A 16,354-nucleotide genomic window follows, 5' to 3' on the forward strand; every position below is an offset into this window, starting at 1 on the left:
CACGTGAGGGAAATACTCCGCTCGTGCTTCCGCCCTGCAAAACTATTTTTAATCACTCCTAAATCCAACGGCCGAGATCGAAAGTTGGACAACCCTTCTATGAATTAAGACCGTTCCTTTCATTTCCGCATCTTGAACCGTGCGATGGAACAAACGCGAAGATCTAACCATTGAAAATTTACAAACAAAAATTGAATTTTCAAAAGCTTCGGAGAGAGAGGGAGTGTGTGTTCTTCTCTTCTCTCAGCTCCTCCTCCTCCTCCTTCTTCTTCTTCTTCCTCGAAGCCCTTCCCTCTGAAAATCGCAATTTTTTTCCCTCTTCCATTTCTCTCTTTCAAGGCTTTGTTTTTCTCTCTCAAGAACTTTCTGGTGCGGTGTGTTTGGATCGAGGTTCCGTCGAATTGTTTGCAGTTTATCGGGGGACTTCTGTTTGGAGCTGCGGAATCTCTGGTGTCAGAGTTTTTTGGTTTAGGGTTTTTTTGTTCTTTCAGTTTCTGAGGTAATAATCGGAATCGGTGGGTGAAGTTTTCATCTTTTGGCGTTTTTAGATTTTCGGGTAAGAGGAAAGGGAGGAATTTGGGACTTGGGGTGTGAGAAAAATTTGATTTTCTTCCTTACATCTTTTTTGCTTTTCTTGGGTTCTGAGTGTGATGGGGGAAGGTGAAGGAGAAGGGGTTGATGGCGGTTCAAAGATGGCAACGTCATCGGTGGATGCTGCTGTAACGACGCCGGTGGAGGCTCCTACGGGGAAGAAACTCGCCCGACAGCTCGATTTTACGGCCTTGCCGGAGAAAAGATCGCAACAGCAATTGCAACAACGATTGCATTCCCAGGTTCAGGTGCAGCAGCAGAAGCAGATTGTGGCTCCGGTGATAGCGGCGCAGCCGCAGATTATGGCACAGCCGTCGGTGGTTGTAAAGCCGGTTCCTTCGCCGCAGGCACCTGCAGTGAGAGTGGGGTGAGTTCTTATTATTACTGTGATTAAAGCTGTTTGAGCTAATTCAGTGCTGTTTCTGATGCCTGAAGGTTTTTTACTGTAGAACTTGGATTGTGTATTTTCTTACAAGGTTTGAATTTGTGTTAAGAAAGTGGTATTTTTTAATTATAGGATTGGATGTTGGGTTTCACTCTCTTTGTATTTTTGAGTTGCATTTGTTTTAACCGAGCTAACTAATTTGTGTGGCTGTATCAGGGTGGGATCGTGGCTTTGTGAGGAAGATTTTGATTTTTCTGTTTGGGGTACCAATGCATGTGCAATGTTTTGGTTTGCACTTTGCAATTTCCTCATGCACATCTCTTAGCTTTGATGTGTTTCTTTCTTACTTCCACTCTGCTTAACGAGTTGTTTATTGACTTATATTGGTCTTTTTCTTTGTGTGAAACGAAATGGTGGCGGTAGTTGAATATTACTTTAAGTAGCTTGTTAGTAACTTCAAAATTATAATTTTCTTGCGACGATGATTTCCGAATTATGAAGTGTATGCTTGTTTAAGATCCTTCTCATTATCAATGCAAACAGCTGCAGAGCTAAGGGAAAAGTAGCTCGCTTTTGATAAAAGTGCATTGAATTCATGTTTTTATGTCTGCATTACGAACCAAGCAAGCTTGAAGTTGTATATAGTAATTTTTATTTTTGTTTAGCCTTTTAATAGTGGGGTTGCGATTATGAGATATCAGCGACATGATTTTATTAAACTTTCCAGACTCGTGCCTGTGTTAGTACTTTTGAACACCGAAATCCCGGTCATTTAATGCGGTTTGTTTCCCTCTTGACTGGGAGCAACGGTTATGGTAACCGGGGATGGTGCATCCGTGCATGTTTTTCTTTACTTTAAGGTTTACCTGATGTCTTTTCAAGGCGAATATTTTATTATAATTTTTTGACTATTTAATAATATACTTCTATTGCTAATATTTTCCCTAATTTTTACACTAAGTTTTCTATGTTTTTGTGTCTTACAGTAGTATTTCTCATACAATCTGATTGATCTTCATTCAGTCGAATTTCATAAGTCACTTGTTGAAAATTGAAGCATGTATTTCTCAATTATGGTAAAATGGTAGATCGTTTGGTATTTTGGTTTCTGATTGAACTGATGTATATGTGAATAATCAATACAAAGATATGCACTTTGACTACATTGCATGCAAATGGCCTTAGGAAATGCTCAAGCTACATGTTTTGGCCTTGAATTAACTTTTCTTTTCTTTTCTTTTCTTTTCAGGAAACCAGAATCTCCAAAATCAAGATCAAGACCTAACTTTGATATAAAGGAAGCTACTCCAAAGAAGCAAAAGCAGTGCAATTGTAAACACTCTAAATGTTTAAAGCTGTAAGCAAAACTCTCCCTCTCCCTCTCTCTCTCTCTCTCTCTGGATGGTCCTATGAAAGCTTTTTCTGTAGATGTATGCATGTTTGGATACTTGTTTTTTTCACTTGTATGTTGCAACTACGAAATACAAAATTGTTCTTAAGAGCTCATATTTAATTTTGTATATGTTGCTATTTTTAGCTCACTAATTGTCAGAAATTGGTTTTCTTTTTTCTTACATACTAATGCAAAAGAGATATTAATGACCGGGTTATCATTTTTCGTACTCTTTATTTTGTTTGATTTTATTCTCGTGCTCAGAGTTAATGCCCAGGCATTACTAATCTTATTCTAGAACTTTGATTTTTATTGTTACCTTCCATTCTTTTCTTGGATTTTCATCAGTTTCCTTGATTGATAGATGAGCATAACAATTAAATGCATAATTCTGGATAATATTATGTGTATTTCCTTGTTCTATTTCCATGATTACTCCCCTGGCTATATCATATGTATTTATTATCTATGGGGTAGTTTTAATATGAAATTGCTGGTTCCATGGTCAAAGGCTCAATTTATCTGAATTTTGGTTGTCCAGCAATATACTTTCCTTTCCAGAATATCAAAATATCTATTGTTCGAGTCATATTTCCCTTTATTGGAGCTCATTGTACAATTGCACCATATTGGCTGCAATACAATGCTAAATGGAGCTAACTTTTTTCAATGTTTTGAGCAGATATTGCGAATGTTTTGCATCGGGAATATATTGCGACGGTTGCAATTGTGTAAATTGTTTCAACAATGTTGAAAATGAGGCTGCTAGACGAGAAGCTGTTGAAGCTACTTTAGAGCGCAATCCAAATGCATTTAGGCCGAAAATTGCAAGCAGCCCCCATGGAACACGTGATAGCAGGGTATGTAGGTCTAATTTTTTTGTCAAGTAATGTGTAATCTGATGTTTTTTGTGGTAGATATAGTGGTTTTATTAATTAAAATGTTTTTTGGTTGGACGCATATTGCAACTTTATGCTGATGCATGACATTGTCGTTTATATCTCTGTTGATGACGCAAGATATTGTCATTGTTATCTTTATGTTTTTCAATTTTTTTTGGCTTTATGACTGTATGTTTTCTATATTCTGATTGGAGATCACTTTTCATCATGTGACGTTCTTTTCCACGACAAAATATAAGCTATTGCGTCATCCATAATCTTGGAGTCAAACCATTTTCTTAATACAGAATTAAACAAGCGTGTTTAAATATTTTTACCGTCTCCGTTGGTTGCCTTCTTCCCCTTCTCTTCATTTTGTTGACTTAATTTTCTCCAAAACTTAACTTTAATTGGTTATTCCTTTTCTTGGCACGGTTAAATAATTTACTTATTTTTTATATCCTTAATTATTTAGAAACTCTTAAAGTCAATATAGAATGCTAAATTGAATCATAGCGACTCTTTTTCAATCGATGCCTATACGATAATGTGTCTTTGCAAGAAGATTGACTTTTCATGGTATTATATGTAACGACAGGAGTTTCTTCTTAGTAAATTACTTGCAAGTTTCTTTTTTATGTTCTATATAAATGACGAATAAAGGTGTTTTAAACTCTGTATATTCCTTGTACAAGAAAAATATGTTGGATAAATTTTTATTGTATACTTGAAAAATCCTTGGTTTCTCTATTGTTGAGTGTTTAAATTTGAAAATAAATGTAGGAGGAAGCTGGTGAAGTTTTAATATTAGGAAAGCATAACAAGGGTTGCCACTGTAAGAAATCAGGGTGTCTCAAGAAGTACTGTGAGTGTTTCCAAGCCAACATCCTTTGTTCTGAAAATTGTAAATGCATGGACTGCAAGAATTTTGAGGGAAGCGAAGAGAGACAGGCCTTGTTTCATGGAGATCAAAATAACATGACATATATTCAGCAGGCAGCAAATGCTGCAATAACTGGAGCAATTGGTACATCTGGTTATTCATCGCCTCCGGTATCCAAGAAAAGAAAAGGCCAGGAAATCTTCGTTGGGCAAACACCCAAGGAACCATCCGTTAGCAAGTTGGGACAACAGGTAAAACTTGCTCATAACCTAACACGTGCACATACTGAAGCTGAGTTTACATTATTTAATGTTTTCATTTGGCATAGCTGTTTTTTGTCGCACAATTGTTTTCCCAATGGTAGTTAAATTAGTATCTTCATAACCAAGTGCGATTTAGTTTATTGTGTAAAATTTCTAATTTAGAATTCGAATGAGAAGAATCAAACTAAGTGAGGTTGAAACTTTTGGTTCAATACCCTGATAACTTGACAACTCCAAAAGCTCAACCATATACAAGTTATTCGCATTGGCTAGCCGCTGTTTATAGTGAATTTACTCATTGGTATTTGTTTTATTGCTGGACTTATATACACTATCATCATGGAATGCTTTTTTATTGTTCACCAGGTAAACCATGTCCGAAGTCCAGCTCCATCCCCATCCTTGCCCTCCCTTCCGGGCACTCGTGTTGGAACTGCAACACTTGGTCCTTCAAAATTTTCATACAGGTAAACTTGGTCATATATATGAAATGAAGATAAATTTATCACATTTTAGTTACTGACATTATTATGTTTGAAGGTCTCTTTTAGCAGATATCATACAACCACAACACTTGAAAGAGCTTTGCTCAGTTTTGGTGCTGCTATCTGGACAAGCTGCAAAGACACTTACAGGTATTTGACTATCTAAATCACTAATCACCAAGTATATGCTATTGGTATGTCATGTGAAGGTCCATCATTTTCTATTTTATTCTTCCATGTATTTAGCGGTATTAAGTAGTCATCGTAGTTTTTTTTATTGTGGATGGCGGCTCTTGGCAGTGAGTTAAAAATCTACCATAAAACTATGGCAGATGGCGTTGCGGGAAATGACGGACTACCGAAAAAATACATATATATGCACAAAAAAAAATGCAGAAAAACTGCAAATGTAATAAATTATAAAATTTAATCAATTTAAGCAATTTTCTCCTCATAAGGCATCCAATTAATTCAGCAAATGCGGTAGCAAATTCAACAAAATAAACATAACATCAAGTCATAACACACCATAAAACATAAGACAAGAGAACTTAAAAACTAAAAATTCACAAGAAAAGCCAAAGCCATTGCCTTATCGTGTTCTTAAACTAACAAATGACAAAATAAACTATCTAAATTCTAGTTCTCATCAACTTCATCCAAATCAACACGATTATTATGAAGTGAACCTATGTAAATTGGGGGGGAAAAAGGAAAAGAGTGGTTTATAATTTATAACATTGAACCTATGTAAATAAAAGGGGAAACAGGGGAAAAGAAAAGAAGGGTAGGAACACTAAGTTACGAACTAGAGAAAGAGGGAACCCGTGGCTTGCAGCGGTGGCGAGAAGCGACAGCAACGAGTGGCGGCGAGTAGCGAGTCAAGAACGGCTTGCAGCGGCAGCGAGCAGCGGCTTGGCCAGAATGCAGAGAGAACGGCAGAGAGGGAAGACGGAGAAAGAGGAACTGGAGCCAGAAGGTGCTGCCTCTTCTGGGTAGGTGCATCCCAGAGCAGTGAGGGAGAGATAGAAGAGTTTTTGGACCGTCAGAGAGGAAGAGGCAGTTTCTGAAGTAATGAGGCTGAGGAAGGTGAGTTGTAGCATTTAGGGTATCCTAAATTACCAAAATATCCCTCTAATTTTGTTGAAATTCAAAAAAAAAAAAACCGCCATTTCCGCCATTTCGTCCTCCACGAAAAACTTGTCGCGTCATCATGTATGGCAGCAAGGAAGAAATCTACCATTCCATAGCGTCATGGTGCCGCCATAACCACTTTTTCAAAACACTGGTAGTCATTTAGAAAGCCTTTTTATCGGTTCCCCTCATTTTCCTAATGAGTAGTTCCATTTAATGAGTGCACAATATGAATAGGCTTAATGTTTGTGTTTTTCTTTCTGAGCATCTCCCAAATTTATCTATATATCAATCTAAACCAACTAAACCTTTAAGGTTAAGATTATTTTTTAGCCCCTCACCCCCTACCCGTCCCCAATGGCATTGGCAATAGCAACATACTTATCAAAGGAAGTTTATTTCTTGCTGTTTAAATGATTATTTCAACAAAAAAATTCCAATACCATGATAATAATATAAATAACGGTTCCCTGACCAGATTTCTTACTATCTGTTGGTGTTTATGTATTTGGCTAATCCTTGATTCCCTTTAGTTACTAGATTAGTCTATATTTGTGCATTATGCACATGTATAACTGTTGAATTTGGGGGCAAAATAAATTCCTTTGGTCAACCCAAATATTGCAGGTCCCTAATATGCTCTTGAGAATGTTATGTAGTCATATACACAAGCTTCTATTTTATGTTTTCTTAATGTTTTTTAGTTACATGCTAAGTGAAATCACCCTTTTAAATATATGCTGATCAACTTTCTCTTGCCAATCTTAATTATCAATAATGTTCAGACCAGAAAAATTTAATGGAAAAGCATACAGAAGATCAGACAGAAACTTCACTTGCTTCTTCAAATCAGTCACAATTACCAAATCAAAAAGAAGGTGATGTTGAGAAAGCTATGGCTGATGATTGTTCGAGCGCAAACCAAGCAGATAAAATCAGCCCGGACAATTCAAGTTCAGATGGTGCTGACGTCCCGAAAGGGAGGCCAATGTCTCCTGGGACTTTAGCTTTGATGTGTGACGAGCAAGATACGTTCATGACAGCTGCCTCTCCAGTTGGCACAATGGCTCATGGCTGCAACATATCCTCGCAATTTCCTTACGGACAAGGAATGACAGAGGAATACGCGGAGCAAGAAAGGATTGTCTTAACAAAGTTTAGAGATTTCCTTAACAGAGTTATCACCATGGGAGAAATAAATGGCAAGTTACTATTTTGTCCTCACCTTCAGTTATAACTTACTTTCTAAAACATTCATATGATCCTTTCATATCATTTTTGGAGTATCTTCAGTTAGTGTATTTTGCCTTTGTTACTATCCTCATCAAGAGTTCTGCATAAACATCAAAATGTAGTATGCTATTAGAAATGCATGAATTTTGCATGACCTAAACTCTCTTTTTCCAATTTCAGAAACGAAGTGTTCGTCGTTAGCTAGAAGTGAGTTGGAGAGCCAGAAGGATCCAATCAATAACGGCACTGGAAATACGACTACCGAGAGTTTGCATCAGCAGGGTGCCACTAGCAATGGTGTTGCCAAATCGAGTGTTCCACCTACGGCTGCAGCAGCTTCGGCTTCACCAGTCCCCGGTCATAATAATGTTCCTGAAAATGGAGAAAATAAGATGAAGACTGAAAAATAGCTATGAAAGTGATCTATCTATCTAACCAAGGATGTGCAAATATACCATTGAAAAGAAAATTGAGAAGATTTTCTTAGAGTGTATGCTAGGGTTAGAACTTTCTGTAGTTCTATGTAATGTAAAAACATTGCTTTGAAGTGGCTTGTTAAAAGGGTACAAGCCTCAACATTAGTCCACCCAAGTAGGATCAATTTTCTTCTAATTTGGTCATTATTCATACATAATTTAAATTAATTTTTCAGCTTCAACATTGCTTGATTGCGAAGCCTGTAAATTGCAGAGTTGTAACTTCATAAAAATGTCATTTAGATTTTTCATTCAATGAATTTTATAGCTTGTAATTTAGAATATATTCATTTTCTTTTTCCATTATATTTTTGCAATTTTATATACAACAATAAACATATAGATAGATAATGATATGATGATGCCATACAGGTTGCCCTATTTTTGTCTGAAATTTTTTAAAGGCATATTTGTCATTTTCATCTTTTAATAATAGTTCTGTCAATGCAGTATTTCTAATAATTTATGTTCTTATATCATTAAAAAAATTGGTATTATATCTTTAAATTAGTGCATCCTCAAAAGTCAAAAGGATAGAAATATGCGTCATAACTCCATATTCTTTTATTGCCAATAATCCTTTAAGTTTATCCTCTCTCCCGCTGTTCATCCATACCATATTATGTAATCAACAAGCGCATATATTTTGTGGGGTTTTTTTGTTCGCGTGTTAAATTTAGATACGATATTTATTCCATATTTATCTCATTATCTGATACGTATATTTTTTGTGTTGAATTATGTTTGAATAAAAAATAGAAAGATATTTCGGCATGTTAGAACATATCAAAATAAGATTTTATGTGGACATGTTCAGTTTTATTATTAATTTATATTTTTAAAATAAATTATGATTTATTTAAAAAGTTCTGTAAATTTTATATATAAGGACTATGGTATATGTATCTTCATATCTAATTAAAAAAAATTAAAATTAACATGTCTTGTGATGTCGTATTTCATCGTCGTATTAAATTTCTCAAAATTATAATATATTATTTTTCAATATTATATTTCTATGCAATGAATGCTAATTATTTCTTTTATTTTGGTACACGGTACACCCTTCGTACATTATATTTCAACATTTAATTGTTTACTGCTTTACTTTTCAATATTTTTGTCGATAGCTACTGGCAAAACATTTAAAAAAAATTATTTTCGTTTGTAAAAGTTGGTTTAAGAAGAATAAATCACCAAAACGGTATTTAATTTATACTCCTAACAAAAATAACTCTAAAAAATATAAACTATAAATAAATTTTAAAAGATTTAAAAATTCGACAAAAATAATCAAATATTATATGTAATTTTCAGAAAGAGCTTTAGTGATTTTATTTTGATTTTTTTTTTTGTTTGCACATTTTCATCTTTAAAGTTTAATAATTTTATGCCAAGTCTTTTTTTAAGTGATCGAATTTTTTCGTCAAAAATAAAAAAGTCATTGAATTTTACTTATTCAAAGTTTTCTAACGAAAATTCGAATACATGTACAAACCATTTACTAAATGAAAAAGTTATTTTCCATTTAAAAAAATTAAATACAATTTTAATAATTTATCCATTTAAATTTTCAAATACTATTCTAGAAATTTATCTGTTTAAGAAATTTGAGAGATACCAAAGAATAAGATACAGTAAGTACCTTAAATCTTGATTCATGTGCAGTTGTTTAAACCCAACCCCACCTCCAAAATAAACTTTTTGATATACACAATTTAGCTTCCTCACATTATCAAACTGCGAAAAGAACTTTAATTTTTTTTTTTGGCCATAACTACTGTTTTATTAAAGGTTAAATACACTAATAAAACGTATCACACGAGATTTTTTTTTTTTAATATCGTTAAGGAACTGTTCTATATTTTAAAAGTTTAAAGAATAAACAACACAAAAGTGAAATTTCAGAGCTGCGAAAAACAATTTACACAATATAAATTACCATTACACCAATACAATGTTGTCCATAAAGTAGGTAACATTATATTCTTGATCACTACATTGAAATGAATTCACACACGCCTTGTTCATAAAGAAGCTCATGACCCAAAAAATCTTTACCTTATGTTTTAGGGTATAATTAAGAATATGTTCTTGGAAAACCAAGATCGATTGATTTATTTATTTATCATCATTCAACTTACAAGGAAGCAAAATATTATAAGCTAAATTTACTTTGCTATTACATATCCAAGAGCCTTTGAGAAAATTACTTTTTCATAGACGTGCCTTTGATCTTGGAGTAGCTGAAGCAGGTGCACTCTGTAAGCAATGTAGAAACACAAACACTCAATCTTGTTCTTCACAATGAGTCACACTTGCAATTTTAGTACTTAGTATATAAATTATTCAAACTTGTTTCAAATTATACTCAGAAATGAAATGTTTTAAATTTATTTTCTTATACCATTTCAAAAATAAAAAATGTTTGGAAGACAATAGAAAATCAACCCATAGCAGTCCAAAGTTATATTATTTTGCATTCCTTTATTACTGCTGAAATAATTGGTCAATATAGATATAATAAGTGTGTAATTATAGATGTTACACGCATGAAATTATGAATGTTAAATTAAATAAAGTAACTATTGATTAATGTCTCTCTATCATTGCTGTATCATTTAGAAGCGAAAATTAAAGTAAAACATATCAAGTTTGCTATAAGGAAAATACTTATTTGCATCAGTTACAATTTCAATTTTTTTTCCCTTTTTCCAAACAATAATTTCTTGGTTTTTCAACCTTAGGTATCCAAATATCCTAAGGTAACTATGTCAATTTAACATTTTTTTTTTCTCATGTACAAAGGAAATTGACAATACTAAGTTCCATGAAATTCAAATAGATAATAACAGATACAGAGTCTTACCAAAGGAATGCCCTGAATTGCCCTTTCCTCCAGATACCTTGATGGCTTATAGAAGTTACCATATAATTCTGACCATTTCTTTAGGCTGTTATATACATGCTTGGCCCCAACCAAGTCCGCCCAGAAAACAACGCCACCCCTGTCGCGAAAGTGACGGAAATGAGATACAAAGTTAAAAGAATATGTTACTGATACATCATCAAAGCTGATCATAAAACATGCTGGACTAGATAAGTACAAAAGGGGCAGTAACATAAATGATGGTTATTTAAGAGTTCAAATAGTTTACAAATTATTACATGGAAGCAAATGGTTTTGCAATGCTTTTTTTTTATAAATTCCTTTTCTTAGCTTTAGCCCTTCAATATTTTAGAAGAGGAAAGAAAAAGGAAAGGGTAAACCCACCTGTAATTTGGGAAGCTCATCCCAAGAACACAAGCAATGTCAAGGTCTGATGCTCGAATAACTATTCCTTCATCTAAAACACGGCATGCCTCGTTCACTACTGGAAAGAGGATCATCTCTACAATCTCCTGGTCAGTAATAGATATAGGCTGCAAAAGGAATAAATGCTATCAGCTTCACTACACAAGCTAATGCCGACGAGCAAATTCAAGAAGATATAGATTCAATCTAGTGAGAGAGGAAGCTTATGATCAAACAATCACTTGCAATACAGAATTTTCAAAAGAAAAGCACCTTTCCACCAGGCATAATATTGGCAAGTCTTCTCGACTCTTCAACAATTGGTAGTATTGAAAGATCGGGTTTTGGCTTGCTACCCTTTTCATAAATGTAGTATCCTTTTCCATTGTTTTTGCCTGAAAGGACACAAGTGATCAAGGAAAGAATGTGTTATGTAAACAAATGAAAATTGAAGTATGTCCTCAGCACAAAGAAAGTTTAATTTAACTGAAAAATAAGTATTACCATTTCTCCCACTTTTGATCATAAGATCAAGCAGTGGAGATTTATATGTGCGACCACGAAATGAACCCTGAAATTCTTTGGAAACGGCTACAGCTACTCCATAGCCAGCCAAGTCCTGAAGCCTGCGGGCGAAGGAAAGATTAACTCCGTCAAACAGACCACAATTTACACGGTGGCACACATACTAACAAAACAAAACCATGTAAATTTTATCTATGCCACTCTTTTAGATTACTTGAGAATTCAAAAGGTGTTCCAAAAATACTACAGTTTCTATAGCATGTTTTTTAACTGGCAAACTAATCTTTTTGTGTGTTGGAAGTACCACAGTTTAGGGTTACATAGTCGATAAATATCTAACACTTCGGTGAACATATACAATGGAAATAAATAAACCCAAGAAAAGAGTATTACTGGAAAGGACCCATGGGAAGGCCGAAACTGCTTATCAATCTATCGACCCTGAAGATATCCACGCCCAGACTGACCAATAAATGGGCACCTTGTGTATATGGGAAAAATGTTCTGTTCACTGCAAAGCCAGTGCAGTTGCCCACGACAACCGGAGACTTATTTATGATTTTACCAACAGTGATAAGATCAAGAATAACTTGAGCAGAAGTTTTCTTGGTCCGTACAATCTCCAACAGAGGCATAATATGAGCAGGACTGTACATCAAGAAATGGAATCAGAAAACAAATCCATATACACATGTGCTCAAAGTCCAAACAATTTTTAATAACATGAATGCCATTTCAATATCTAAGCCTGATGACACTAACTACGGCAATTCATTAAAGCAGAAATATGGCAATAGAGATAATTAAATATGCAAAAATAACTATAAAACCGATGAACATGCATTCCAGTGGAAATAACATATTCGGAAATAACAGTCATAAACTCAACTGGAATTGTTCTCAGAATTCAGAAACCAATTTATACTATGGCTCAATTAAATTCTCTTTAAATGAAATAACAGCTTAAGATATAGCATCCTGGCAAGTCAAATTTCTTTGAACTATATGAGTGGATAAGTAATCTCTGTTCATTCACATCAATTCCATAAATGAGTAATGATTAAGAGTCCTAATTCATCTCCCTAATTTTCCTCCTAATACTTAAATAAGTAAAAATTCAAATATATGTTATTTATTGAAAACTTCAGAAAGATAAAAAATTCAAAACTAACTTTATTTAGAAATTAGGGGGATGAGTTAGGACTCATAATAATTTTTAATGAGGTTGTTATTACCTGAAAAAATGAGCCCCCACAATGCGATCTTCAGATCTAGTCTTAGCACCAATGACATTAAGATCAATAGTCGAAGTGTTTGTTGCCAAGATGCAATGAGGAGGGCATATCTTCTCAAGATCACTAAATATAGTTTGTTTAAGATTAACATTTTCAATTACAGCCTGCAGGGGGGGAAAATTAACACTAATTACATCCAGCAATATTAAATAACACATCATAAATACCTGACGAAAGAAGTTAGAACTGTTAGATTAATTGCCTATAATGAAAACATTTCACCAACTTCCATCGAGAATCAAACATTCAAAAATACTGAAGAAAGTTAACTACTTTCCAAGTAAAGTGAAAAGGGCTTTAGGGCAGGCAACCAACCTCAATGACCATGTCCACATCTTTAAATTCTGAGTAATCGAGAACACCTTTAAGCAGCAACAATGCTCCATCGGCCTTATTTTTTGCCAACTTTCCCCTTGTTACTAAGCCTCGAACATTACCTTCCATACAAAATAAAACAAAATTACATTAAAAAGTTGTTATAAAATAAATTTCTTGCATTGTAAGTTTCGACAGTAACAATTTGAACTAAGCTAAGTAAGGTCTTCATCTCCTCAAAGGCTCAAAGAACTAGATATATGATGAATGAATAATCACCTTCAATCGTTTTTATCCCCTTCTCAAGATATTGAGAATTGACTTCCTTGAGTATAACATGAATGTTGCTTAGAATGAGAGCGGTAGCAATTCCAGAACCCATTAGACCTCCCCCAATAACGGCAACCTTTTTCAAATTTCTCGGCTTAAGCCCAATATCAGTTACACCAGGCACCTGCATCAAAACAGTTCTTGTCAGCAAACAGTTTTCTGTATTTCAGCAAGAGAAATCCACATTAAAAACAAAACCACTTCAAATGTTTGTTACCCGTTACTAATGGAATTTGTCATCAAATACAGTGACAACCACTCAAACATACAGTGGAACCATAGAAATGATATTTTTTTTCTTGCACTCTCAATGAAAACAAAAGAAAAGGCTCCTCAACAGCACAAAATTATGGGCCAGAATTAGCTAGACCACTTTTAATCTTCCCAAACACATTAAATTAGAAGAGAAAAAAAGGTTAAAATAAAATAGTTGATAATTGTAGGACAATAGAAAAATGAACTAAGGTTATCTTCCAAACAAAAAATTAGCATAGCTTCAACTTCCACACATTCACATGTGGTACAGCCCTCAGCCACTCATGCTATGTTGTGCTCAAAAGCAAAATGCTATCTAAGTTCTAATCTATGTTGACCAAAATATATTTCCAAACACAAGCAGCAAGAGTTGAATACTTGAACAGGAAACAAAAGACTAAAATTCAACTATGCTACTCAACGATCCTCGTACCTTTGATATTGCACGCTGAGCAAAGAAGACATGAATTAATCCTTTTGCGGTGTCTGATAGGACTAGTTGCTTGAATACTTCTGCTTCCTGCAATTAATGTTCTATGAATTAGCTTATATGTGAACTGAGTAACCTTAATCACAATTTCACACAATCGATAGCAAGATACTTGTGAATGCTAACCATGATGAACCTAACAGAGAAGAAGATAGATCTACGTTGAACTCAAAAGCAATACTACATGAAACTCAGTGAATAATAATACATGCTGGACTTAACAATGAAAATGCATCTATTTCCGTCTGAACAACAAAAATCACAGAAGGATAAGTACCCTTAGAACTCCACTATAGCCTCCATGGACAATTCCATGCTCAATCACATCTAAGCATGCTTGCTGCTGAGGCAAATGCGGTGCAGTCTTCTTGACATGTTGTCTGGCAGTTTTCAACACCTCACGTGCTTCAGACAAGGAACCAATTTTATCAGTCCTATGAAGTGTTCGAATCCAAGGCTTACGCCTCTCTCCAATCTCAAGTGCCCACTGTCGGGAAACGCTGAGTAACTCCTCAGGAGACACAATTTCATCGATAAGTCCTAGTTTCTTCCCTTCTTCTGACTTTATTGGCTTCGATTTCTGTAAGAAAGAAATAATGAATACAACTTATACACAAACATTTTGAAATGAATATAAGAAATAACAGATACATGACAAGTTCAGGCAAAAAAGTCAAGGTTTTCAATTTTCTGTAGCAGTTTATTCTATCAATTTTCTTTTCAAAAGACTTATAACTACGTCTCATCCATTGACAAGCAAATAATATGGAACCTCAAACAATTTAAAATGAATGGTCAACATCGTACCAGCATCATGTCAATAGCTTTAGGAAGCCCAACAAGCCTGGGAAGACGTTGTGTGCCTTACGAAATCAACAATGTCTTGTTAACATTTCAGTTAGCACAACTAAATGAAGGTAGATTCAAGAATCCTAATTGAGACTACAGAACACACATAAATTCAAATGCCTGATTACCTCCAAATCCTGGAATGATTCCAAGTGTCAGCTCTGGCAGTCCCAGTTGACTTCCTGGAGCAGCAATGCGGGCGTGGCATCCCTACAACATATCAAGATGTCACACTTCACACAATAATTAAGATGCATAGACAATAATGCCTGTCTAAATGCAAACAGCATGCTTCTCATTCACAAGTCCAAAGACTAACCAGGGCAAGCTCTAAGCCACCTCCAAGAGCGAGCCCTTGTACTGCCGCAACAACAGGCTTCTTCGAATCTACGGTGATCAAGAACGCTAATTAATAATATTGCAATGATCACACTTACATAAAATAAAAATCGAAGCAGTTTCTACTTTCAGGTGTGCATAAAGATAAGTTACAACCTTCAATTAAGTTGACCAACAGTTCCACAGAGACATCAGGGAGAATTGAAGCATCACCTATTAAGAAAAAAAGCAGAAAACTCAGTGCCTTAGCTTTAATTTTTAATTTTGTATCTAAGTTCATCAGTATAATCATAACTCACCAGTTTGGTGAACCTTCTGCATAACACTGATGTCAAACCCACCAGAAAATCTTCCACCTTTGCCTGATCATAACATGAACAAAAAATCAAAACACTTTGCAAATGTCTTAGTTATTACAATCAAATGATCACACTGCTGCATGAACAAAGTAACTACCAAGAAAAAATCTTTATTAATAAATTTAAACAAAAAAAAAGAAGAATTACCAGTCAAAACTACAGCTTTGACATCATTCCTTTTAGCTACCTCCTGAAATCTCTCTTTCAACCCCATAATGACTGATTGAAACAGAACATGAACAGAAGAAAAAAACATCACACATCACATAAAATTCAAAATGAAATACATATAAGTAACAGTAACAATGATTATTGAAGTAGCTAGCATACTTGGAATAGCCAAGGCATTAACGGGAGGGTTGCACATAGTGATGACAGCAACCCCATCATTCCCAACCTCAAAATCAACCTTCACGGAAGAACCCATCTCTCACAGCAACAAAACAATCACCAAGTTTCTTCCTTTTTTGAATAAAAATTATACAAAATCAGATCTTTTGGGAGTACAAATAAACTGACTATGGTGGGTTTCAGAAAGCGAAGTCCAATTCCCACGACTATAGCGAGCCAATATATAT

The 16,354-nt window shown here is 34.7% G+C and overlaps 2 protein-coding genes across 3 annotated transcripts; one reads left to right on the forward strand and one right to left on the reverse strand.

Moving 5' to 3' along the window:
- The first annotated feature begins 228 nt into the window (after positions 1 to 228).
- Positions 229 to 8,025, forward strand: LOC130982662 (protein tesmin/TSO1-like CXC 5). Of its 2 annotated transcripts, XM_057906710.1 has the most exons (9): positions 229 to 958; positions 1,193 to 1,264; positions 2,226 to 2,333; positions 3,052 to 3,229; positions 4,034 to 4,384; positions 4,763 to 4,863; positions 4,937 to 5,031; positions 6,801 to 7,217; positions 7,429 to 8,025. In XM_057906710.1, exons 1-9 carry the CDS (start codon positions 651 to 653, stop codon positions 7,656 to 7,658), a joined length of 1,860 nt encoding a protein of 619 aa, XP_057762693.1. In that variant the 5' UTR covers positions 229 to 650; the 3' UTR covers positions 7,659 to 8,025. The 2 variants fall into 2 exon arrangements, with proteins under 2 accessions (XP_057762693.1, XP_057762694.1); XM_057906711.1 differs by lacking the exon at positions 1,193 to 1,264.
- A 1,601-nt stretch (positions 8,026 to 9,626) lies between these two features.
- On the reverse strand, positions 9,627 to 16,354 carry LOC130980273 (peroxisomal fatty acid beta-oxidation multifunctional protein AIM1). Its single transcript, XM_057903951.1, has 18 exons — positions 16,107 to 16,354; positions 15,924 to 15,995; positions 15,717 to 15,779; positions 15,574 to 15,630; positions 15,398 to 15,465; positions 15,207 to 15,288; positions 15,037 to 15,092; positions 14,507 to 14,809; positions 14,173 to 14,259; positions 13,434 to 13,608; positions 13,155 to 13,276; positions 12,780 to 12,943; positions 11,938 to 12,192; positions 11,524 to 11,645; positions 11,293 to 11,414; positions 10,999 to 11,147; positions 10,594 to 10,732; positions 9,627 to 9,986 (listed from the first exon to the last, which is right to left on the reverse strand). The coding sequence occupies exons 1-18, from the start codon at positions 16,201 to 16,203 to the stop codon at positions 9,942 to 9,944; spliced, it is 2,178 nt and encodes a 725-aa protein (XP_057759934.1). The 5' UTR covers positions 16,204 to 16,354; the 3' UTR covers positions 9,627 to 9,941.

The sequence above is a fragment of the Arachis stenosperma genome, chromosome 5 (assembly GCF_014773155.1).
Source record: "Arachis stenosperma cultivar V10309 chromosome 5, arast.V10309.gnm1.PFL2, whole genome shotgun sequence".
In the NCBI taxonomy this organism is placed as follows: domain Eukaryota; kingdom Viridiplantae; phylum Streptophyta; class Magnoliopsida; order Fabales; family Fabaceae; genus Arachis; species Arachis stenosperma.